Below are 24,590 nucleotides of genomic sequence, written 5' to 3'. Positions count from 1 at the left end.
GTGCGTATGAGTTGTTATCATCACATAACCATGTTTCACACTCACTTCACGCACTCTTGTCACGAAGGTTGTTGCATCAAACAAAGTATGTCTTAGACATTCTGGATGGTCTATGTTGTATCACTAAGTGTTTGTGTGCAATCACAGTCGAGTCCTATCACTGTTTACATTTGTGTTATTGGTCTCACACTTAGCCATTTCTCAAGCAACCTAGCCTCATCCAACTTCCCGTAACTGTGTAGTTTGCTTCTGCAACCCTCAAGATTTCTCCCTTGCTTGCTGGAACTCCGTAGTGCATAAAGACCCTAGCCTCCCTTGGCATCCAAAACTACTACGTGGTTTCCTCCAGTGTTCTTTCCCCAGCCGGAACCCACTGTCTTCAGAAATTATGTAGTGTTGTCCCTCATCTGCCTAGCCAGCACTACTCTCCAGGAATGCGTAGAGCAGTCTGGAAGCCAAGATTGCTCTCCAGAAATGCATAGAGTAGTCCAGTTGCCCTGCATTCAGAAATTGCGTAGAGGTGTCCTCCTAGGATGCCCATCTTGCAGTAGTGTCCTGTGCCTCAAAATTGCATAGTGTTGTCCAAGCTGCCCATGTCTGTCTTGCATGACGAAACTGCACAGTTGGGCCTCCCAGGGCCTCATTTCGGCAGTAGTCACTGCCCGTTGAAACTGCGCTGATCTATCTCTCAGTGACTATAGGAAAAGGTGACATGTTGAGATCACTCCCAAGGAGTTGAGGAGAAGGACCAAGAGACAAAGTGACGGAAAATGATCAGGACCGCATGTAAACTCCGTTGGATGCATGATCATTTCGAGGGTAATTATGGTAAGTAAAGAACGCCTTTCGGAGTACACCTCGTAGTTGAGTTTGCAGGACTGCTTGTCATTGTCATATCATCTTGTCTTCAGTAACATGCATGTGTGCAAACACAAAAAATCATTTCATGTAATTCTTATACGTGTCTTGTTTTCTTTTCACTTGTTTGACCAACTGTCGTCTTCAGGATGTTGATTGTATGTCATGCTTACGACCTTGTTCTGACGATGTTGAAGGTTTGTCTTTGTATGTATGAGTTGTGTTCGCTATGTAAACATCTATCACACTCACACACGAAGTTGTAAACAATGTCGTGCAAGTGTTGCCGCAGTGTTTCAATGATCTATCTCAAGTGTCGCACTTGTCACTCTTTAGGTAGTCACACTGAGACATGCTGTCTTGTTGGTTTGAGGTGTCTTGTCGTCGAGACATGTTGAGTGTGTGTTCGCAAGGTCATGTATGCACAAGTTCACTCGCTCACACACAACCATTTTTTCGAAAATCTATCAACCAGACCACCCTCCACCAGTCGAATCTCCACTGAGCTGCACTGCGCAGTCTCAACCCTCAGTGACCAAGCACTGTTGCCCAGAACTGCACAGAGCTTGAGGCTACCCTCCAAGTAGTCTGCATTGCACAATCCTGGAATCAACCTGGCTGACTGTCACCCAGAACAGCGCAGAAGTTGCCTAAGAAGCCATCTCAGTTTGTGCTCCCTGCAAGCCTATCCATCAAGCCTTTCGCTGGTCAACTGAAGAATTTGACTTGAGCAGTGAGCCAGGGCTGCACTCATCTCCAAAACTGCGCAGAAGCTGTTAGCCTGCCTGCCTGCACTGCCTGAAGAAATTGAGCAGACATGAGGGACAAGCACTCACTGCCTGTCACTGCACTGTCTCTGGAAATTGCGCAGTTTTGTTAGGCAGTCTCCCTGCTGACCTGCTCTCCACTCCCCTTGAAAATTGCGTAGTTTTCATGGACAGTCTACCTGCTGCCTGGCATCCCACTCAGCCCAGAAATGCGCAGACATGTCCTGCTTGACTGTCTCCCAGATCTGCGCAGTTTTGATCAGCAGGCTCCTGCAGCTCGATCCCGGCCTCCTCTGGAAATCTGCGCAGTTTTCACTGCTAGCACCTCCTGCTACCCGCACTGCCTTCCCCAGAAAAGTTGTGCAATTCTGCCTCCCAGCTGAGGTAGATCCCGCAGATGTCACTGTGTCTCGGACTGCTCAACTTAGCCTCTCATTGACCTCTATGCAGATTTTCGTGACAGTGTCCCGTAGCCTCGCATCCCAGTCTGACATGTGCTCTATGCTGTCTCAGAGGCTTGTCCTCTCTCCCGGTCACCTGCACCCGGCAACAAAAAACAATGCATCATGGTAGACTAGGGGATTTCTAGATTTGATGTCGTCTCGTCATGAGTGATTGCAGAAACAGGTACATGGATGAGACATGGCGCGACTATGAACATGATGAACAAGGAGCGCATGCTAGAAGACTTGCTCGCGAATGAAACACACGAAGCATACCAAGTAGCAAACGAAGGAGACACATGCATATGCATGAACCATCAAGCGAACACCAAGACCATTGAAGACTCCACACACTTTGTCGTGTGGAGGTGAAGCTATGGTACACCACGAGCACACTCATCACTTAGCAGCACAACAACTTGACACGAACAACACAACCAGCATGTGCATACCAGTAGTGTCATGTCGAGTTGTGCCATGAGTCGCCTCGGCCACATCACCACTTTGGGTCATAATTGTGTAATCAATGTAATGTAACGTGGAAGTCCAAGAGAACCACGGATGAAGTCCAAGAGTCATGTAAGTCGAACAGTCATGAGGGAAGCCGAACAATCACAAGGGTCAGTTTCACCCTTGGGTATCCCTCATTTGTACATGCAACAGACTTTTCACCTTGGCTCCTCCCACATAGCCTTGAGAGTTTGTAATCTTTTCTTTAAGGAGCGAGCAGTGGCTCCAATGCTCCACTATTGGGGTTAGTGATGTATGGTGTATGAATGTGTCTTGGAACTTTTGCTTAATTCAGAACCTTGTCACAGGCCAGCACGTTTTCACGCATGTATTGTATTATTTTGTAAGACTATTCTTTGGACGCTTGTAATGCATGTTTCTTTAACTTGTACTAAGATAGTTGAACTATTTTGGTTGTTTTAGTTTATATGTTGTTGGAAATGTGTTGTATCAATTGTTATCGATGTCTCGCTCGTGTGGACTACTCCGCCAGACACTCGACAAAATCACTCTTGTAAACTTGTTATAACGATCGTCGCATTCATGTGGACTATTTCACTGGGGGTTGTACGTGCTATCTGTTAAGCTTTGTGTATGTGACTGCCGCATCCGTGTGGACTACTCTGCCGGAAGCTGTGCATATCTTGCTGTGTTGTGTGTCTCTAACTGAGTTGGGACTATTCCCTTTCGACTTGAGACTCAGTCTCACCCTCTTCCTCTGCAGTGAAAGAACTTAGACACAAGTTACACTAAGCACTCACCAGGGACACGAACCTCGCTGTTTGAAGACTAAGTATACCACTCTCATGTGTTGACAAGCAAAAGCTAAGGCATATCTTTAAGATAATGGCAACCGGGCCATCATACCGGATGGGACCCCTACACCAAACGGTGTGAGGTCTAGTTGGGACTTCATAATGGGGAGATCCCCTAAATGTTGGCGAGTCCAACACCGTCAACAATTTCCAACACTCCCTCTTAACTAGGAAGGTATTCATGACTCAGCAAGATATCAAGATACTCTTAAATTGAAATATTCTCATAAGAAGGGATTCAGATTGATAACCATTATCATGCATCATCATGATAACCATTATCAAGCATCATCATAACCAACATTGTCAATAACAAAATAGCAAGTCCTTGATTAACAAGCTCTATCCACTAAATCAGAGCACAATGTTGGGAGGCATAAATTTGGACACCACCACCACCTCTCTCTAGGCACATACCCCATTTGGATGTTCACTAGGTATGCCCTCACAGGACTATATTTATCTTGGACACCCTATCCTCAAAGAACATCAGTCCTCAGAACTACTCTTATCTTGGATACCCTATCTTCAAAGAGTATCAGTCCTCGGGACTAGTCCTATCTTGGATACAATTCCTTAAGAAGTATAGATCCCATATGCTTATCCAATCCACCGTTCTCCCTACTAGTGCCTTCGCTAGGCTTACAACTGTTAGTCCTGGCCATAGTGCATGACACATGGATAATATGGTGTCCATCCTCACTCCCTCTCAATCAGGGAGGAATAACCACAAGCCTAAGCTTGTCTAAAAAATACTCATCATAGCTTTGAATACATGTTCTTCCATGGAGTTTTGTTGTAGTTGCTTGGCTCCTATCTGCATCACATCATAACGAGCTTCGACCTTCCTAGGTCTTTGTTAACCTTCACGTAGCTTCAACATGTCATCAAGTAGTTCATCAAACATCTTATGGAGCCAAACTTCTTCACAGCTGATTGCACAAGCCTTCACATATTTTTCCTTCGTAACAAAATTATGGTTTCATGCTTTTTCCAAGAAATTATATCTTCTTCTAATCATCAGAATTATTTCTATCAGGATCAATATTGTTAATCAATGTGTTCCTAGATCAAACCAATCAGTGGTTGGTACAACGATATCAAAACTCTTCAACTTCTTGCCAAAGGGTCTTGTCATTGATTTGTCATCTTCTTCTTTTGATCATAACCTTTCTGGATTTTTGCCAAACTTCAAGTAGTATTATATCTGTTCAGGATCTAACATCTTCCTCTTTCTAGCTGAGATAGGTAAACTTCTTCCTCTTTTATTAAATCTTTCTTTCATGTTGTCATCTAATTGACTTTCTTTGATGCATACTTCAAACTACTTTCTTCTTATCTTCGTGCTTTGCTATATTTTTCCAAATCTTCTATCTGTTAGTCAAGTTTAGATAAATCTTTTATTGACCTACAACCTTTGTTAGAAGACTATGAAAGAACAAAAGGCAAAGTGCATAAACAAAATAGTAACAATAATAATTAAAGAAAGTAGGTATAGAATACTTATCCTTTTTTAGGGGAGTCAGCACCCTCTTAAATCTTGGACCTTTTCATCAACCTTGTCCTTACATCAACATGATGTCATTCTGTCATTTAGAAGAACTAGGTTTTTCTTTTCACAACGGAAATGATTAGTTAGGATTTCCATTCCTAGGGTTTTATGATTCAAACCTTTGCTAGGGTATACAAACCCTAGATTCTCCAAAGCCTTCAAGATCTGCCTTTTTAAGAATTGCAAATTCTACAAGCATACTAAAGAGTTAGTTGCAAAAACCCTAGAAAGCCTTTTATTAGACGGAGCTCATTTCATTTCTTGATCACAAAACCTAGTCTACAATAGTAATGAAAGACTTAGCATGCTAACATACCATCAACCATTAATATATCTAGAGAATCCTTAGCACATCTTTATCTTTCTAGAGAGTATAGGATTGTTAGCTTATTCATGACCTAAAAGACTTAACAATATATGTAGCATAGGTCATTAGTTGAAGAATATATGTACCACTTTTAACATTACATGTCCATCCTTGCAGAGGTCCAATTCTTTGACCTTCTCTTTAACATGCGTCCTTTTTCTTCCAACATAGATACTACAGATCATAATTTAGTGAATTGTTTTTGTTGATGTAATTCGTGACTTCTTTATGTAGGGATAATCTTCAAATGCCATGTCACAGTTCTTCCAAAGAGCTCTCAACGTCTCGAGCCAAGGAAATTCCATTAAGTTGCTAGCTTTATCTAGGCTTCATAGATATGTTATTTTCTTTGATGTAATAGATCCTTCCTTTAGGTATAGGAAGGAAGGTAACATCATTGCTTTTCATACTTGTGCTTCACATATTTTGTCACAGAGATACATTTCGTATGCCTTCAAATTCATCATTCGTACAAGTACATGCTTTAGAGATTCCACGAGAGTTATTGTTGATGTCAATTTCTTTTTGTTATAAACCTATAATTCTAATTTACAAATTTCCTTGTAGCCATGTCTTTTTCAAGAACGAGTGAATGCTTTTCTAGAGATAAAAATTGCTTCTGTAGTTTGGATGTAAGAGATTTTTGGAGGTTTGCCTTGGATCTTGTTGCACAAATTATGAGCCTCATATTCTGATCTTCACATATGAGTTCGGTCCTTGGCGTCCCTCAGGTCCTCAAACAATGCCATATGTACATTGCACAAGCTGCCACAAAACTTGAATGCTTTGCATAATTTTGGATCTTGGTGTCATTTGCTTGGGCTATTTAAATTTATTTGGTCCATATTCACCTGTCATATGCCTACAAAAACTCACATCATGGGAAATGTGTCACCATAGAAACATGTGTCACAGAGACTCGAATTGTATGTCCACATAACTTGCGTCATTTAGCTTTGTGTATGATAGATGATGTATGCTCTCGAATTGTGTTGATATGCCTTAGATTGTGCCTTAGAAACTTTATGCCACAGACCTGAACTGCGCTTCCAAATTTCCTCTTATCTTTAAATTTATAGGAGATATGATACAATAGTACATTGGAGGCTTTACATTTGGATATATAATGGAGAGCTTCAAATATGTAAATAGAGCTTAGATGCAAACTTGGCATTGTCTACAAAGCTATCCATGAAAGCCAAATATTTATTCTTAACAAAAGTCTGAACTTTGTCCATTATTTCAACTTAATACAGAGATAATGACACAGGGTCTTTACATGAGCAATGCCTCAGAACGTCGTTCACATGCCTCAAGAACTTCGGATATAAGTGTCTCAAAACTCAAATTTTATCTTCCTTAGAATTCGGATTGTGTGCTACAGAACTCAGATATGTCTGCTTTAGATATTGGACATGTTTGCTTCAAAACTTAGGTGTGCCTCAGAACTCGAATCCGCCTGTCATAGACTTGAGAATAGACTCTACATATAAGAGTGTCTCCAAGAATGTTGATGAGAGGAAAATAATATTGAGTGATGATGAGTGAGAGAGAGCCAAAAGCCTTCAATAATGTCAAAAGAGATAGATATGTCACAGAATTCGGATGCCACATAGGCATAATGCCATAGAATTTTGCAAGATGACACAAAACTTATTTGCTACCGAACTCTTCTAGCTTGAAGGTATACGAACAATGTCTTGCATTTTCGGCCTATTATCCTCCTTGTAGTCTTAGTTCAATGCAGCAGATGGGAGTATTGACAAATACAAGGCAAGATTTGTGGCTAGAGGATTCTCTCAACAAGAAGGAATTGATTATGATGAAACTTCTGCGCTTACGGCCAGGTACACAACAATTAGATCTCTCATCTCTATTGCAACTTCTATAGGATGTGTTGAAGAATCAAGGGCAATTAGGTGTAATGTGATTCTTCTTGACTTGATAACCTTGTTAACTTAATCTTCTTCTTCTCATTATTAATGCATGTGTGTGTAGTTCATCAAACTGCTATCAAAAACATAAGAACAAGAACACAAGATGTTGGCTCTTTGCCAGGGCAAAACTTCTCTTCTCTTGAGAGGAAAACCCTTCGGTAAATTTCTCTTATTGAAGCTTATTGATCAATGCCAAACCCTAGACCCTTGACAAGAATATCCTCCAAGCACAAGTCAAGTCCTTTCTTCTTTTTGCACTTTGTTCCCAGGCACTTAGTCTTCCTTCTTCCAACAGTTCGTCTAACTTCTTCCTGCACTTCGTTCTTCTTTCAATTGTTGGTAGACCTTGTTGCACTAGCTCTAAAAGAGACACTTATTCTTGGTCTATGATGAGACTCCTTCCTTGTGATGATCCCTTCCTTCCTCTTGACCAAATGAGCTTCTTCCTTGAGGTGTCGGTATAGACTTGATATAACTGTCATGCAGCCCTAATTTCTCGAACGTGTGGGAGGTTTACTTGATGTTGTATGCCCTTCTCTCCTTCGCTTGAGTACCCTTCTACGCTTGAGTACCCTTCTTCACTTGACAAATACAAGGCAAGATTTGTGGCTAGAGGATTCTCTCAACAAGAAGGAATTGATTATGATGAAACTTCTGCTCCTACGGCCAGCCACACGACAATTAGATCTCTCATCTCTATTGTAGCTTCTATGGGATGTGTTGAAGAATCAAGGGCAATTAGGTGTAATGTGATTCTTCTTGACTTGATAACCTTGTTAACTTAATCTTCTTCTTCTCATTATTAATGCATGTGTGTGTAGTTCATCAAACTGCTATCAAAAACATAAGAACAAGAACACAAGATGTTGGCTCTCTGCCAGGGCCAAAACCTCTCTTCTCTTGAGAGGAAAACCCTTTGGTAAATTTCTCTTATTGAAGCTTCTTATTGATCAATGCCAAACCCTAGACCCTTGACAAGAATATCCTCCAAGCACAAGTCAAGTCCTTTCTTCTTTCTGCACTTTGTTCCCAGGCACTTAGTCTTCCTTCTTCCAACAGTTCGTCTAACTTCTTCCTGCACTCCGTTCTTCTTTCAACTGTTGGTAGACCTTGTTGCACTAGCTCTAGAAGAGACACTTATTCTTGGTCTATGATGAGACTCCTTCCTTGTGATGATCCCTTCCTTCCTCTTGACCAAATGAGCTTCTTCCTTGAGGTGTAGGTATAGGCTTGATATAACTGTCATGCAGCCCTAATTTCTCGAACGTGTGGGAGGTTTACTTGATGTTGTATGCCCTTCTCTCCTTCGCTTGAGTAGTAACCACAAACAATGAGAGATAGTTGATTGTGAGTTTTTGCTGTCATAACTGCAGGGACAACGCTCTTTTTCCTCACACATGTGACTGCAGTTTCCCTAGAACAGACCTCTAAGGCTCGGTGTTTCTTCCTCCTTCGCTATTCTTGGAGACCCTTTTCTTGTCCTCTTGTTACCTTTTACTTGCCATCTAACTTCCCTGATTTCAGAGAGAATGCTTGACATTATAATGGAGTGGAAAACCTCTATATATAGAGGATTGTCCCTCCTTTTACGCCAACTAGAAGGCCGACTTGAAGACTGTAGGCCGACTTAACTTATTAGCTTCGGTTAGCTTCTTTTGATGGTCCCACTTGCTTGGAGGAGACTTGACTTTGCTTGTAGGGATATTTTTTGACTCTTATACATACATATACATGGTGTAATATGCCCTTAAGGTATTCAACATTTTCTTTTGACTATTTGACTCACCTATAGCGCTTTAACATGTGCTAGACCTATTTCAATGAGTAAGAAACTCATTGACATATATTATAAAAATAATATTTCTTTTCTTGAATAAATACAAATATCAAAAGTACATTTATGAAGACCGAACCTAGTTACATTTCCTTCAAAACTCATCTTTGCAAGTTAAAGAAGGCTCTATATGGCTTAAAATAAGCCCCTAGAGCATGGTATGCCTGAATGGATGCTTATCTAATATGTTAAAATTGGCAACTAGGGCCAAACTCATTGTGGGTCATCTTATTTATGGCAGCTGATATTTTTCTTGGATTCCTCTCATTTATAGGTGTAGGATTGATTTAACGATCATCCGATTCCGACATGTATTTATGGAGATATGAATTTATTTGTATATACTTGGCAATTTGTCAAGGTCGGCCAACAAGATAAAGTGTGTGGCACACCCCTAGCTTAACCTCAACGATTCATATAAAAGGAAGATACCTTGTGGCATTATTTCACATCATCTCAACACTCATCTTCTCTCTCCTCGTTTCATTGGGCTAGCGTAGGAGCAATTTCTCTCACACGTGCAAGAGGAAGGATGAATTCTCTGTTCAAGGCAGTGTTCACTGTTTCTAGGGCAGCGTTGACTTTTTGGCAGCATTGACTTTTCTAGGTTGCATTGACCAAGGTGCAGGGCTGTTAAATGATGTGTTGACCTGCACATGTTGTTTGGGTGCTGCGTTAACCAATGTTGAATGAATTGTTGACCAGCGTTGATTGGTTAGGGCTGACCGCAGGTGGCTGATTATTGACTGCTGTTTTGACCGTTGACTGAGCACTGTTTTGGGTTGCCGAAGTTCGCTGTTGAAGACAAAATTCTTCAAGGTTGACTAGAGGTCAATCTGGGGTTGTTTGACTAGCTTTGACTTTGCTGGTTGCTGATATAAAATATCAGACTTGTGATATTGTACGATCTCTCTCTCTCTGCTGAATTATTGAAGATTATAGAAGAATTGATCAAAGGGTTTCCCCACTTTGGGGTTTGTCCCTGGCTAGTCGCCACATCTGGTGTCTCTTGTCTTGGCTTGTCTTCTGTCGATTTATTTATGTTCTATCAGTGTTTTACTTTATGTTAATGTGATTGTTAAACAATGAAATTGACATTAGGCTAATAAGAAGAAATTGAAGTAAATTTCACTAAGCATAGAACATACCATAACTTAACATGGTATTAGAGCTGAGATGAAGACAAAGCCCAAGCAAGAGCAAAAGCAATCACTGAAGACTGTTGGAAAAAGTCTTAAGACTTCATGGGTTCCTCATCACACTTCCCCACCGAAGACAAGCTTCGTGAGAAGTCTGACAATCACGAATGGAAGATGTCTCTCGATCTGACATTGGAAGAGCAGGAAGTGTTGGACTATGTGAGAGGCGAAATTACAGAGCCTCCATCAAATGCACCAGCTGCTACAGGAACAAGTGGACTAAGGGTTAAGTCAAAGTGAAGAAGATCATCCGGGACTCTATTGATAAACGCCTATCGGCCTACGTTTCCAAGCTGAACACCTCCAAGGAGATCTACGATAGACTGGTAAGCTTGTTTAAAGTTAGTGATGCAAATCAACTTTTGTTCCTCAAAAATAAGCTGAAGGAAATTAAGAAGGGCAAAGATGAGGATATGCAATCCTACTTCTTAAGGATCAACGAGATCAAGAATGATCACCTATCGATTGGGGAAGTCATTCTGACAGGGAACTGATTATCACAACCCTTGGAGGGCTCCCATCTGAATGGTATGTATTTAGAACCACTCTTCTCAACAATAATGTAATTCCGAAATTTGAGGAATTGATGGCGAGATGCATTCAAGAAGAGACTAGGATGGAAGAGCAGGAAATGCTTGCATTTAAAGGCAACCCCACTACTTTCTCCTCTCATGCTGAAAGGAGAAATAATTCCGGGTCTAAATCCAAAGGAAAGACCGGATTGAAAGGTGGAAGGAAAGGATGATGTTTCGTTTGCAATAAATTCAGCCACTATGCGAGGGAGTGTCTAAATAGAAAAGACACATCTCATGATGATGATCAAAATCACTCTCGGGGCAATTCCAACCACAATCAAAGGAATAGCAGGTTCAATGGCAAAGGAAAGAGGAATGCCGGAAATCTAGGAAGAGGCCCTCCTGGCTTGGGGGGGACACTTGATGATGCCGAAGGACACATTGCACCCAGAGGGACTTTTCGTGAAAGTAAGAAGTCGACCAGGTATCAGGGATACTTGACCATTATGAGCACCATTATTCAGAATGAGCCTTCATTGTTCGAAGAAGCCGTGAAACATCAAGTATGGAAGGATGCTATGAATGAGGAATACGAGTCCATCATGAAGAACAATGTTTGGGATGTGGTCCGCAGACCTCAGGACAAAACAATTGTCACCTCGAAGTGGCTTTACAAAATAAAGCATGGAGCTGATGGAAGTGCTAAAAAGTATAAGGCTCGTTTTGTCGCTCGTGGCTTCTCTCAAAAAGAAGGTATAGATTATGACGAGATATTTGCACCTGTTGCCCGATACTCCATCATCCGCCCGATCATAGCCCTCGCTGCTTCGTAAGGATCCAACCTACATCAGATGGATGTCAAGACTGTGTTCTTGCATTGTTCGATTAAAGAGGAAGTCTATGTGGAACAACCCGAGGGGTTTGAGATTCATAATCGGGAATCTCACATATGCAGGTTGAAGAAAGCCCTCTATGGGCTGAAGCAAGCACCCCGAGCTTGGTATGAGAGGATCGATAGCTACTTGATGAAGCTAGGATTCACTAGGAGTGAAGCCAATCCAAACCGTTACTTCAAAGGTTGAGGATGATAAGCCTCTCATACTGGTGTTGTATGTTGACGACCTCTTTCTGACAAGTGCAGACCCTCTCATTCACAAATGTAAGAGGGAGTTGGCTTTCAAATTTGAGATGAAGGGCCTAGGACTGATGCGCTATTTTCTAGGGCTGGAAGTCTAGCAGAAACCAGGGGAGATTTTCCTATCTCAAGGAAAATATGTGGTAAAAATATTGGAGAGATTCGGTATGGTGGACTGCAAGCCCATGACTACCCCGATGGAGCTTGACTTCAAGAAGTTATGCGATAGTGCTACCGAACCTGCTTTGGGATATGCTACCAAGTATCGTCAACTCATAGGACCATTGATTTTCTTGGTGAACTCCTGTCCAGATATATGTTTTGCAGTCAACAGGTTGAGTCTCACCACTCACATTGGATTGGTGCCAAGAATCTTTTGATATATCTTCGGGGCACAATCACTCATGGGTTGAGATACACTGCCGGAGATGTGAGGGTAGATGGATATACCGATGCTGATTGGGCAGGGAGTGTGGTGGACCGAAAGAGCACCTCCGGGTGCTGTTTCTCTTTGGGTTCTGCCTCAATATCCTAGATGAGCAGGAAGCAGGAGTCGGTGGCTTTGAGCACCGCTGAGGCAGAATACATTGCTGCAAGTATGGCCTCTTGTGAGGCTGTCTGGTTGTGAAAGCTCTTCAGTGAGTTGTTTGGATATACATTGGATACTATTGTGATCCTTTGTGACAACCAGAGTGGGATTCGATTATCCGAGAATCCTGTATTTCATGATCGCTCCAAGCATATCGATATCAGGTACCACTTTATCCGGGATATGGTACAACGAGGAGCAATAAGGCTCCATCATATCGGTACAAAGGAGCAGTCGCCGACATTTTGACGAAGCCCCTGTGAAAGGTCAAATTCTTGACTTTCCAAGAACAACTTGGAGTCATTGAGAGACCCTCGTATGAGAGTCTTGTATTATGCATGCATTGAGCTATGGGAGCTCTGGGGGGCTTGGGGTACTTCTTGGAGCGACAAGCGACCATAGGGCGACTCACCCTCCCCTAGTGGTGCGTTGTGTACAGGGTGAATGGTTCAGCGTTCCCTTATGATACCTCATGGCGACTTGTAGGTAGGATGAGTGGTTTTGCCGCCGAGGCATCCTACCCATGCAATCTGGGACTCATGTGAAGCACCTCTCATTTGGTCAATGAGTAGGGAAATGAGGATAAGGACCATAGTAGTACCGATAGACGCACCGTGTATCTACCGTACTCCCTATGCTAGGATGACTGACATTGATCTGGGATCAATTGGAACTGACTTCGGGTCAGTAAGAGTGATATAGCTCACTCTCTCTTGGAATTGATTTGGGATCAGTAAGAGTGGTATGACACACTCTCTGGAACTGACTTCGGGTCAGTAAGAGCGCTATTGAGCACTCTCTTTATCTGGGACTTACTTCAGGTCAGTAGAGGATGGTATGATACATCCTCGATCATTTCTTCTTCTTCATAGTTCAGCAGAGCAGAGCAGAGTAGAGCCGAGAAATGCAAGGTAGTGCATTTGATGGCAGAGATAGTACCGACAGACAGATGGATTAGCAGATGGAGTTCTCCCTAGTTGAGAGGGAGTGTTAAAATTGGCAACTAGGGCCAAACTCTATGTGGGTCATCTTATTTATGGCAGCTGATATTTTTCTTGGATTCCTTTCGTTGAGAGGTGTATGATTGATCTAACGATCATCCGATTCCGACATGTATTTATGGAGATATGAATTTATTTGTATATACTTGACAATTTGTCAAGGTCGGCCAGCAAGATAAAGTGTGTGGCACACCCCCAGCTTAACCTCAACGATTCATATAAAAGGAAGATACCTTGTGGCATTATTTCACATCATCTCAACACTCATCTTCTCTCTCCTCATCTCATTGGGCTAGCATAGGAGCAGTTTCTCTCACACGTGCAAGAGGAAGGATGAATTTCTTGTTTAGGGCAGTGTTCACTGTTTCTAGGGCAGCGTTGACTTTTCTGGGTTGCGTTGACCAAGGTGCAAGGTTGTTAAATGATGCGTTGACCAAGCGTTGACCTGCGCATGCTGTTTGGGTGCTGCGTTGACCAACGTTGACCGAATTGTTGACCAGCGTTGACTGGTTAGGGCTGACTGCAGGCTGCTGATTATTGACTGCTGTTTTGACCATTGACTAAGGGTTGTTTTGGGCTGCTGAAGTTTGCTGTTGAAGACCGAGTTCTTCAAGGTTGACTAGAGGTCAATCCGGGGTTGTTTGACTAGCTTTGACTTTGCTGGTTGCTGATATAAAATATCAGACTTGTGATATTGTACTATCTCTCTGTCTCTGTTGAATTATTGAAGATTATAGAAGAATTGATCAAAGGGTTTCCCCACATTGGGGTTTGTCCCTGGCTAGCCGCCACATCTGGTGTCTCTTGTCTTGGCTTGTTTTCTGTCGATTTATTTATGTTCTATCAGCATTTTACTTTATGTTAATGTGATTGCTAAACAGTGAAATTGACGTTGGGCTAATAAGAAGAAATTGAAGTAAATTGCACTAAGCATAGAACATACCATAACTTAACATAATACGACTTGGTTTCGTCAAGAGTATTATAGATCCGAACCTTTGCATCAAGGTAGTAATGTTAAAATCTGAAAGTTATATGCGGAAATTTAAAAATTCTTTGTAGAAACGTGAAAGTTCTATGTAGAAAACTGAATGTACTTTGTAGAAAACTGAATGTTCTATGTTGTTGCAATTACCTAGAATGCAAATTTCTTCTTCAAAACTTTTCAGATCAACGATTATAGATAGAACATAAACTTAAGGATCATATAAAGACAACCAAACACAAATATAAGACGCTGAGAGTTAGGTCCAATGACTAGGGAAAAACCCACAAGGTGAAAACCCAAATGATTCTTCTTCTATGAGATTTCTTCAATTGTTCAATAGAGTACAAAGAGAGAAAGAGAAAATGAGAATGAATAAAGTCACCAATGTTTGATCAACTTTCAATTGAAGTGCTCTTGCTCTTTGCTTGAAGATCTCCTCCTTTTGATTAGATCTTGTCCTTCACACTTGCTCTAGCTCTTCCCTTGTTTTCACTCGTCACTTGTTCTCACACTTCTATTGCACACACTCAACACTAACTCTCATTCTTTACAATGAACATGTTACTTTCAACTCTCACTTGCTCTTGCTTAAATATATGAGAAAGGAGAAGAGTTACAAAATGAATTCATGCCTTGAGCCAATAATAGGAGAATCAAATTCCATGAGGGAGGAGTTACTTGTAGAGAAGTATAACTCATCCCAAGAATAGAGAGAGAGGTACACTTGTCTTGAGGAGTTACAATTCAAATTAGGGAGAGAGAGAGTTACTCCTAGACATGAGAGAATATTTGGTGAGAGTTACTAATCGAATTGAATGAGGGAGGTACAAGTGCATTTAATGAGGATGAGTTACACTTTTGCCATACATTGAATTAGTTATGGAGAGTTACATTTTCTTAAGTGTGGAGTTACTATTTTATTCTAAGAGAGAGGTTCAATTTTCCAAGTAAAAAATTCTCAATTTAATTTACTTATTCCATGAGAGAATTCATTTTTATTAATCAATTGAAGGTGAATGACTTTAGATTATTTTATAAATAATAGTATAATAATAATAATAATACTAGTAAAGATAAAAATATTAATTCTTGACTTGTATAATCATGATTGATTTGATTTTAAAGTGGATTCCATATGTCGAGATCATCCATGATCATTTAGACATGACTTTCCATTTTTGGAAAGTCACTTCCAAATTGAGACGTGACTTACTATTTTTGGAAAGTCATATTAGAATTATCAGAAATGAAATTTCAGTATAGGTGGTTCAAGCAAAATTGAAAGATATGACTTTTTTCTAGGAGAAATTCATCCCCGAGCTGCCAAATTTTAACACGTAAAGAATTAACCCGTGATCATTTTGCTATATGTGGATGACTTATTGATAACAGGGGTGGAGCATCTTATTCGTCAATGTAAGAAGGAACTAGCAGCTGAATTTGACATGAAAGATCTTGTACTAATGCACTATAACTTGGGACTTGAAGTTTGGTAGAAACTTGGTGAAATTTATCTTGGTCAAGGAAAATGTGATTAAGATTCTACATAAATTTGGGATGATGGATAGTAAACCTATGACAATGCCTATGAATCATGATCACCAATTTGAAGAAGCTAAGGAGTTCAGATTCAACTTTTGTTGATCCATCATCTTATCGACAATTGATTGTTTTTCTGATGTATCTTGTGAGCACCCGACCAGATATATGTGTTGCAGTAAATAATCTTAGCCACTTTCAGATTGAGCCTAGACATGATCACTGGATAGCAGCAAAACACGTCTTAAGATATCTCCGTGGGACCATACATCATTGTTTGAGATATGTTGCAGGAAATGAAATTCAATTATTGGGTTACACTGACTCAGATTGGGCAGGCAGTGATGAAGATGTAAAAAGTACTACAGGTGGCTGCTCTTGTTTGGGATTTGCTATGGTTTCATGGATGAGCAAAAAACAAAACTTGGTTGCATTAAGTACTACTGAAGCTGAATATATGGCAGCCAATGTAGGTAGTCGTGAAGCAGTTTGGCTCCATTATTTGCTTGTTGATTTGTTTGAAGGACCTTTGGATTCGACCATCATATGTTGTGATAATAAAAGCTGCATAAAATTGTCAAAGAACTTGGTTTCTCATGCGAGTTCAAAGCACATTAATATCAAATATCATTACATTCGAAGCATTGTGCAGGATGGAGTCGTGAAGCTACAATATATCTCCATTGACGAACAAGTAGCAGATGTGTTAACGAAGTCCCTTCCTAACAGGGAGCATGAGTACTTTCGATGCAAGCTTGGACTTGTGGATATCTCCTCCCTGGTTGAAAGGGAGTGAGGATCTCCTCCTTGGTTAAGAGGGAGTGAAGGTGGACACCGTGTTCTCCATGTGTCACGTACTATGGTTGGGATTAACAGCTGTAAGCCTAGTGCATGAAAATTGGTAGGGAGAATGGTGGATTGGATAAGCATCAAGGACTAACATTCATGAACATTTGTACTGTGACTAGGACTAACCATCGTAAGTCAAGTACATTGATTTATAATATAAGAATGGTCCTGGGGACTGACATTTCCTTGTGTCAAGTACTGTGAAAATGGATTAAAAAATGGTCATGTGAGGACATACGATGGTGAACACCCAGGTGGGCTGTGCCTCGAGGAGACAGTGGTGTCCAAATTTATGCTTCCCAACATTGTGCTTGGATCTAGTGGAGAGATAGAGCTTACTTGTCAAGGCCTTGGTAGTTTGACAATGTTAGTTATGATGATGTAATCATCATTGATGCTTATAAATTCGGATCCTTATGAATATTTCAAATTGAGACTATCTTGTTGAGTCATTATAAATACCTCTCTAGTTAAGAGGGAGTGTTGAAATTGTAACTAGTGTTGGTCTTCATAATTTAATGAAAAAAATATCATTGATGTACTTATTATCTTATTCATTATTATATTTTATTTTTGGTCAAAGCATGTTCTTCATGCTTATAGAGTCAAAAGAGTAAAAAATAATTTATTATGAGTCAAAAGAAAATGTATTTGAGTCAAGTCCCATTTGGACTTTTGTAAGAAAAGAATTTGAATTTTATTTTTTGAGTCAAAATCCAACACAAAGACCAAGTCGGTCCTCCTTGGACAAGTCGGCCTATGTGGCACCTATTCGACCCTCTTGGACATCTATATATAAAAGATTCAACTCGACCTCTTGGAGAACCATTCATTCATCACATTCTCATCTATCTATTTTTGTGCCTAGTCAAGAAGAAAGAGAGTCGAAGTCAAATAAGAGAGAAGGAAGACAAAGGAGAGAGAGATCGATTTTTCTGCATTATTTCTGCTCACACGTGCAAAATTTATGGGACTTGGTCTAGTTAGATATCAAAAGGTGATCAAGTTTGAAGTATTAATATGCCCTTAACAACCAAGTTTGGTCCTCTTAGATGCTCATATGATCTTAGTCTCTAATGGATGGTTGCTTTCACTTGAGTCCATGTTGGTCTTGTTAGGTGGTCCACAATAGCCCAGGCCTTAAGGACACCCACTCCACAGGTACCCAGGCCTTAAGGACACCCACTCCACAGGTACCCAGGCCTTTTAGAGAGATAGAGGACTTAGCAGATGTAGCATTCAAAATGTTGGGCCTTATGATGACTTGAGCAGATTCTACATGTCTTAGAGCACCCTCAGGACTTAGGACGCTAATCTTGTTTGACCCAACATAGAGGATTCTTGATGATTGCACTATTGGACCCAGCATGCCCCTAGGTTAGCGTTGATACTACTTGATGGGCAGGCCATGATTCAGAGCCCAGATGAGGATGGTCTTCCATGAGAGACTAGGGAGGGCTTGTTGCACTTGATAAAGCGCTAATATTGGAGAGAAGAGGCCCTTTTCTGACCTTTAGAGACCGGTGGAGATGACATGGTGACACCCTCACTGGATTTGGGACCCCAAAGGATGATTTGAGGTGGATTTGAGGGACACTCCTCAAATGTTGAATGATCTTGGCACATAGACATATTCTTAGCCATCATCACACCATGACATGGCATTTGGAGCCCAAAATAGGCATGACATCAGCTTATTGAGGCTTACAGCTCACACATGTGGGCATTTATGACAGGTTTTAGTATTAAGCTAGTGGGTTGGGTTGTAATCCAAGGTTTATTTGTTGTCAAACTTGTTTTAGGGGCTTCATTAGCTAAAATTACTTGAGGTAGACCTCATAAATAGAGGTCAAGTTGTCAACTCATTGTTGTATCTCATCATCACTTGAGGAGCATTTCAGCCCTCTTAGATATTTCGGCCTAGCTGATGTGACTTGTATTCTTGTGGAGATGTGATGGGTTTATATGTGCTTGTTATATTGAATATTTTTATATGGAATCTTGGCAAAGTATTGCATGTTTTAACTAGAGAATGTATGGCATCCCTTGAATGATCTTCATGAATTTACCCTCTTATAAAGTGGTATATAGGGTTTTGAAAACTAAGGTTTTTCTTGGCCTTACTCCATACTAGGGTTTGATATTTCCATTAGTAGGTTTCCCTTAGACTCCATCACCCAAGGATTAAGCATTGACATCCACATAGGTGATCACACATCATTGAAAAAACTTTTCTAATTCCTATTTCTCTCCTTCCCTTATATTTTCAGTGGTTCATAGAGAGTCGTTAGGCTAGGCCATAAGGCCATATTCGACTAGGAGTACGTTGGCTTGTGGTGAGGTCATACATATGGACTAAGGATCATTACATCAAAATCTAGTATTTTCCATGGTAAACTTTTCCTCAGGGCTGACTTCACAAGCCCTAGGAAATTTTGCCCTAAAATAACCCTGGGCTTCAACTTAGGGCTTTTTGAAGGCTTGTTGCTCCAATTGTTGATCAAATCAATCTTTAGCAAGCCTTTTCTTGGTCTTATGCACCTTGGTAAGCCTTTATCCTTGCTTATTCATTAAACCCTAAGTCATAAGTACCCTTGATAGGCCTCTTGAAGTGCATGCTATTCCTTGTATTTGTTGAATTGAGCTTTGTCCTTAAGCTGAGTGCCCTTCTTAAGCCTATCCATTTGTTACCTCTGAGCCCTTGACTTAGAATATCTATTAGGTGACTAATATTGGGAAGCTTCCCTTGTGGTGAAAGTCCACTAAAGAGTAGGAGGTGGTATGTTGTAGTAAAATAGTGGGCCTCCACGTCATTGTTATCCCATGGTCTGGTTCTTGTCTTGTGAACCCTCTCACAAGACTCGCTAGATTGTGAGGCAACACTACCCATAATGCAAACATTAATTACTTGCAAAATGACAGATATACCCATCTAAATCTGTAATAAACAAGCAGAACCTGAATAGGGAAGTTTGCATCTCTTGAGAAGTTAAATGATGAGTGCAGCAGCCTCCAAAATGAACAACCCTTCAAACATCTAAGGAGAAATCTGAAAATCTTCCCTTCAAACACCAAGCTGTATGCTGCAATCAGTGTGTTGAATCTCCAAATCACAATGACAAACTTCAGAGAGAAATTCATTGTGTATTTCAAGATGGAATGACCACTCCAGGTTGAAATGATGGTAATATTCACTATGGTTACTTGACATTATGGCTAAATGGCCTCATTATTATATTACTAGGTTATGGCTTAATAGACGACTTAGTCAATGTTGTTTTATATTATTCTAGGTGGCTAAGTTTGAGTCTTGACCTGGGCATTTATGTGGGACCATAACCTGCTCATGGGAGAAGGTGCCCCACCTCATAACTTGTGTATAAATACACACCTCATGAGTCATTTGTGAGATAGATTCATTAGTGATTGATTCTTTTATTTAAGGGCACCATATCTCTTGTACTCTTGCACATGAGTTCACTTCTCTTTATGTGATATTTATGTTCAAGGTTTATGCTAGATTAGGGTTTGCTAAACTGTTTATTGTAGATCTAAGATCACTTTATCATTTCCATACTCCAAGCAATGGATGGCAATTCCAAAGACACACAGTGATACAACTTTTGTTTAGCAAATAACAATGAAATCATGAAATAAGAATCAGACGGATCGTGTTAGATTTTCTCAAGTATTTTATTTAGGTTTTATCTTTTGGAGGCTTGAGGCTTGCCTTAAATGCATTATTTATTTATTTTCATTTTTAAACAGGACAAATAAGTGTTTATCTTGGGGTACATTGAGGGGTTGCCTAGCTAATTGAGGGGCATGGGTATGGTTTCCAAAAAAAGTTGTTCATTTAGTGAAGGGACAGGGTTCCAAAAATGTCCTTCATTTAGCCAAGGGATGGGGTGGGTATGGACGGGATCTTCTTGAAGTGGCTGATGGAGTTTCCACCTATTTGAAATGTTCCCATGTAGCACTGAAGACCCATGGAATGCCAAAGCATGTGGAGCATTAGTTTCAAGGATGGAAACAGGTCTTGTACTAAAGAAAATATTTAATATTTATGAATGCTTTGAAATTTTGAATTACTGGAAGTGAAGGAAAAGGTGTTGTATATGTACTGATGAAACTCATGGCCACAGCGAATGATAGGTAAATGCTGGCTTATTCATGGACAATATAGTGCCTTTCTTCACTACGTGGTGTATTTGTGTATAGTGTTTGCTAGTGTGGATCCATCTTCATATTGTTAAACTTCCAATTTATAGCATTTTCAGTCATCTTGTGGAAATCTCTTGCACGATGAACATGGGTTTCAATTGAATGAAGTCTTTTGTATATTTGCAAATAGTGCAGTTTATAATATTATATATACATACATATGTGCATGTGTTTATTGGAACATTTAGTAATGGTTCCCTTACATCCCAATGGCTGTTCAGGGTTGCATGACAATCATGTTTTTAAAAAAATTAGAAAGGATATGATAACACCCCCATGTTTAAACTTTAAAACACATGACAACTTATTACTTCTCATTAAAGTATTTAGTAATGGCTCCCTTACATCCCTGTGGCTGCTCAGGGTGCATGATCATCGTGATTTGTTCAAGGAATTGAAAAGGGTGTGATACTATCCCCATACTTTAAGCAATTGACAACTTATTACTACTCGTGTATTTTTCTAAAATATTTTAATTTGGAGGATGATTACATGATATAGGGGATAAGGAATATATTTTATTGCATTGCTAAAAGGGATGGCTGAAAAAGGAATTCATGTTTTCATATATTATAACTTAATAAATGTTGATGATGGAAACAGTTGCACTTTTGCTTAGGGGATTATAAATCTTTCTAGGCTTGAACCATATGTGTGTGTTGACATTGGGCATTGTTGATGGCTCAATGCTTTTTTGTAGAAAGTCCTTCCTTTAAATCAAGAGAAGCATTACAACCGGCCTAAAGAGGTTGTGCACCGTATGTTGCCCTCTTGTGTCGATGAAACAGTCCTTGAGGGGTACACCAGTAAACACAAGAACCTTTATTCGCATACTCATAGCATATAGGGTATATGGTAAATCCCCTGGCCCCTAGTTACCAGACTCCCAGAGTCCAAGTTGACTCTGTTATTTGAGGAAACCCAGTCGAGTCAGCTTTTCCAAGTCTAACTTTGCCATGAGTCATACTCACAATTTTGATTTGCATGTCAAACACTAGTCAGATTGACATGGTGAATTTGACTCAGGAGTCAAACTAACCTGATGAGTCTCATGAGTTAGACTTGCTGATCTGTCTGTAAAAGACACTGAAAGACATGAAGAAGCACTCATTTTGCTCATTTTTCTGAGATGATTTCACAATAGACAACCAATAGACATTTCCCCTCGAAAAAGGGTTTTGTACTATGTACATTGAAATGGGTTATTATTGAGGACTTGCAGCATATGGATATTGAAAACTTGCTGACATAAAATTTTCACTGATATTTAGTGTATTTTAATATTACTTTATTTCCTGTGTCAACGCAATTGTTTTTCATGAGTTCAAGTCCAACTCTTACTCTCCAGCCTTGTTAGGTCATTCTCCTGGTCGAATTTGGTGACTTTGCCCTGCCCTTCTGCCATGTATGCTGTATCAGAGTTTTGAATCTGTTTTTGAGAACTGGACTTCGCATTGTTCCCATTCATGCAGATTATAGCTCAAATTGTTTGGTTCTTGAATCTTGATATGAATAAATCAGTCAAGGAAAGTATAAAATCTGAATTCGAATTTAATGATTGAAATTGGAAATAGATTTGTTTCCTGAAACAGGATTGTTTTGGTCCATATCCAAACAGTTTAAGATCATAACGATCACTACTTACCATTTGAAGAGGTTTTCGCCGTTCGGTGATTAGTTGATTTGTTGGCATTCTTGAGATTAGTTTCTATCAGAATCAATGATGGAGAAAAATGAAGTGTGTGACTGTCTCATGTTTTCTATCACTTGTATTGCCATCATTTTTTGAGAAATAGGAACGACAAGCTCTCTGCATTGTGCATAAGCTGAAGTTTTCTGGGTAATAAGATTTTAATAGTTTGAAGAATTCATTTTACTGATGTGGCTGTACCTTTGCAGAGAACCCCAACTGAAGCGACTGCCCCAGAGCTTGCCAGATTGCTATACTGGCTGATGGTGGTTGGCTACAGTGTTCGAAATATTGAAGTTCGTTTTGACATGGAGCGTATGCTTGGGATGCCACCAAAACTTCCTGAATTACCTCCTGGCGAAAATCTTTGATTAGCATAGAATATTTGAATTGTCATATAGGTGTATAATTTAATGTGTATTCACGATGTTTATCGAAGCCGTAAGTTGAAATATAATGCCAGTATTATGCATGGGTTTTGCTTACTGACTAAAGTTCAACAATGTTATTAAAGAGAATAATGTGTCAACCATTTTAGGCCCAACATGTGAAGTAGTGGCCTTAGAACGTTATGCCCTAGTAACAACGCAAACATTGTAGGAAAAGGTGCCTACAGTGTCATGCACAGATTTACTTTTAGAAGTGCTGTCATGTTTCCCTTCTTTGGTTTCAGGGAAGCAGCCTTATGAAAGTGGGCCTTGGGCATATCTGGCAGTAGTTTGTGAAGGATAGCAACAAATTCGAGCACCTCTTGATAACTATATGTGGAGACTGAAGGATCATTTGGGACACTTGGCTGTTGGCTTTTAACTGCTGATGTACTTCTTTTGTTTGAGCTTTATGTATCTCAAATTTGATGTAAAACTCCCAGTGTTTTAACACAATTTTGAGAGCAATCTCTTCGGGAGTCTAATTTTGCTGTCAGTTATAGCTTTGTCTTTCTGTTCTAAAACTTTTCTCGAAGAAAATATTAAATTCCAAAACGGTCATGGAAGCGTATTCGGCTTTAGCATCTCCCTTGGTAGTTACATTTCCACTGCTGCATTTGTGGAGACGCAGATCAATGCCCTTCATGCATGACTATATGAGAAAAGGACAACTTAAAAGGTTTTTCTCTTTAAATATGGACATGGGCACGTGATCTCAGAGATGTTCAACTATTAAATTTCATTATATCACATAAGATATATGGGTGAAAACTCACGATACCATTTTTATATAGAATAATTATTTGCAATACAAACTAACATAGAATGCACCTATGCATACAGGGAGAAAGGATCAATAAATAATCTTGCTCTTCTGCTAGCAACGAGATCAATGTGACCTTTGGTTGGCGAGTATTATACCTTCAATTCCCCATAAACTTTAAAGAGGTCAGTATATTCTTTATTTTTGTAATTCTTGTTGTGCTTGCGACGAGATCAACGTGACCTTTGGTTGATGAGTAGTATAGCTTTTATTCCCTATAACCACCTCTTATTTACCACACCCTACTCTGTCCTCACTTCTCTATCAATTCCAATTAGAACATCTTAGAGCTTGGGACATTTGCATTGTTATTCTTATAGCTCTCAAAGAGGGTCCATATTGCAAGTGATCCAACTTACTGAATATTTGTGTACGTACATTATTGTTAACAATGCACATATAAATCAATAACTATCTTGAACCACATTTCCCTCAATTATTTATGTCACTTAGTAAGAGGTCATACCATATAATTCGGTTACTGACACCATTCCTTTTTTTTAATGATATGTACATTATTGTTAACA

General features: G+C 39.9%; 1 protein-coding gene across 1 annotated transcript in view; it reads left to right on the top strand.

Moving 5' to 3' along the window:
- Positions 1-23,821, top strand: part of LOC149205026 (uncharacterized) — a 247,398-nt gene extending 223,577 nt beyond the window's left edge. Inside the window, exon 7 of the mRNA XM_089394867.1 lies at positions 23,022-23,821. Within this exon, the coding sequence (XP_089250993.1) occupies positions 23,022-23,183 (162 nt within the window). The 3' untranslated portion in view covers positions 23,184-23,821. The remainder of the gene's footprint in view (positions 1-23,021) is intronic.
- The last annotated feature ends 769 nt before the right edge of the window (positions 23,822-24,590 follow it).

The sequence above is a fragment of the Pinus tabuliformis genome, chromosome 1_2 (assembly GCF_031772625.1).
Source record: "Pinus tabuliformis cultivar Carrire ecotype Pingquan chromosome 1_2, CPIR1, whole genome shotgun sequence".
Lineage (NCBI taxonomy): Eukaryota > Viridiplantae > Streptophyta > Pinopsida > Pinales > Pinaceae > Pinus > Pinus tabuliformis.
Note: the sequence above shows the minus strand (reverse complement) of the source record. Positions and strands in the feature narration are given on the sequence as shown.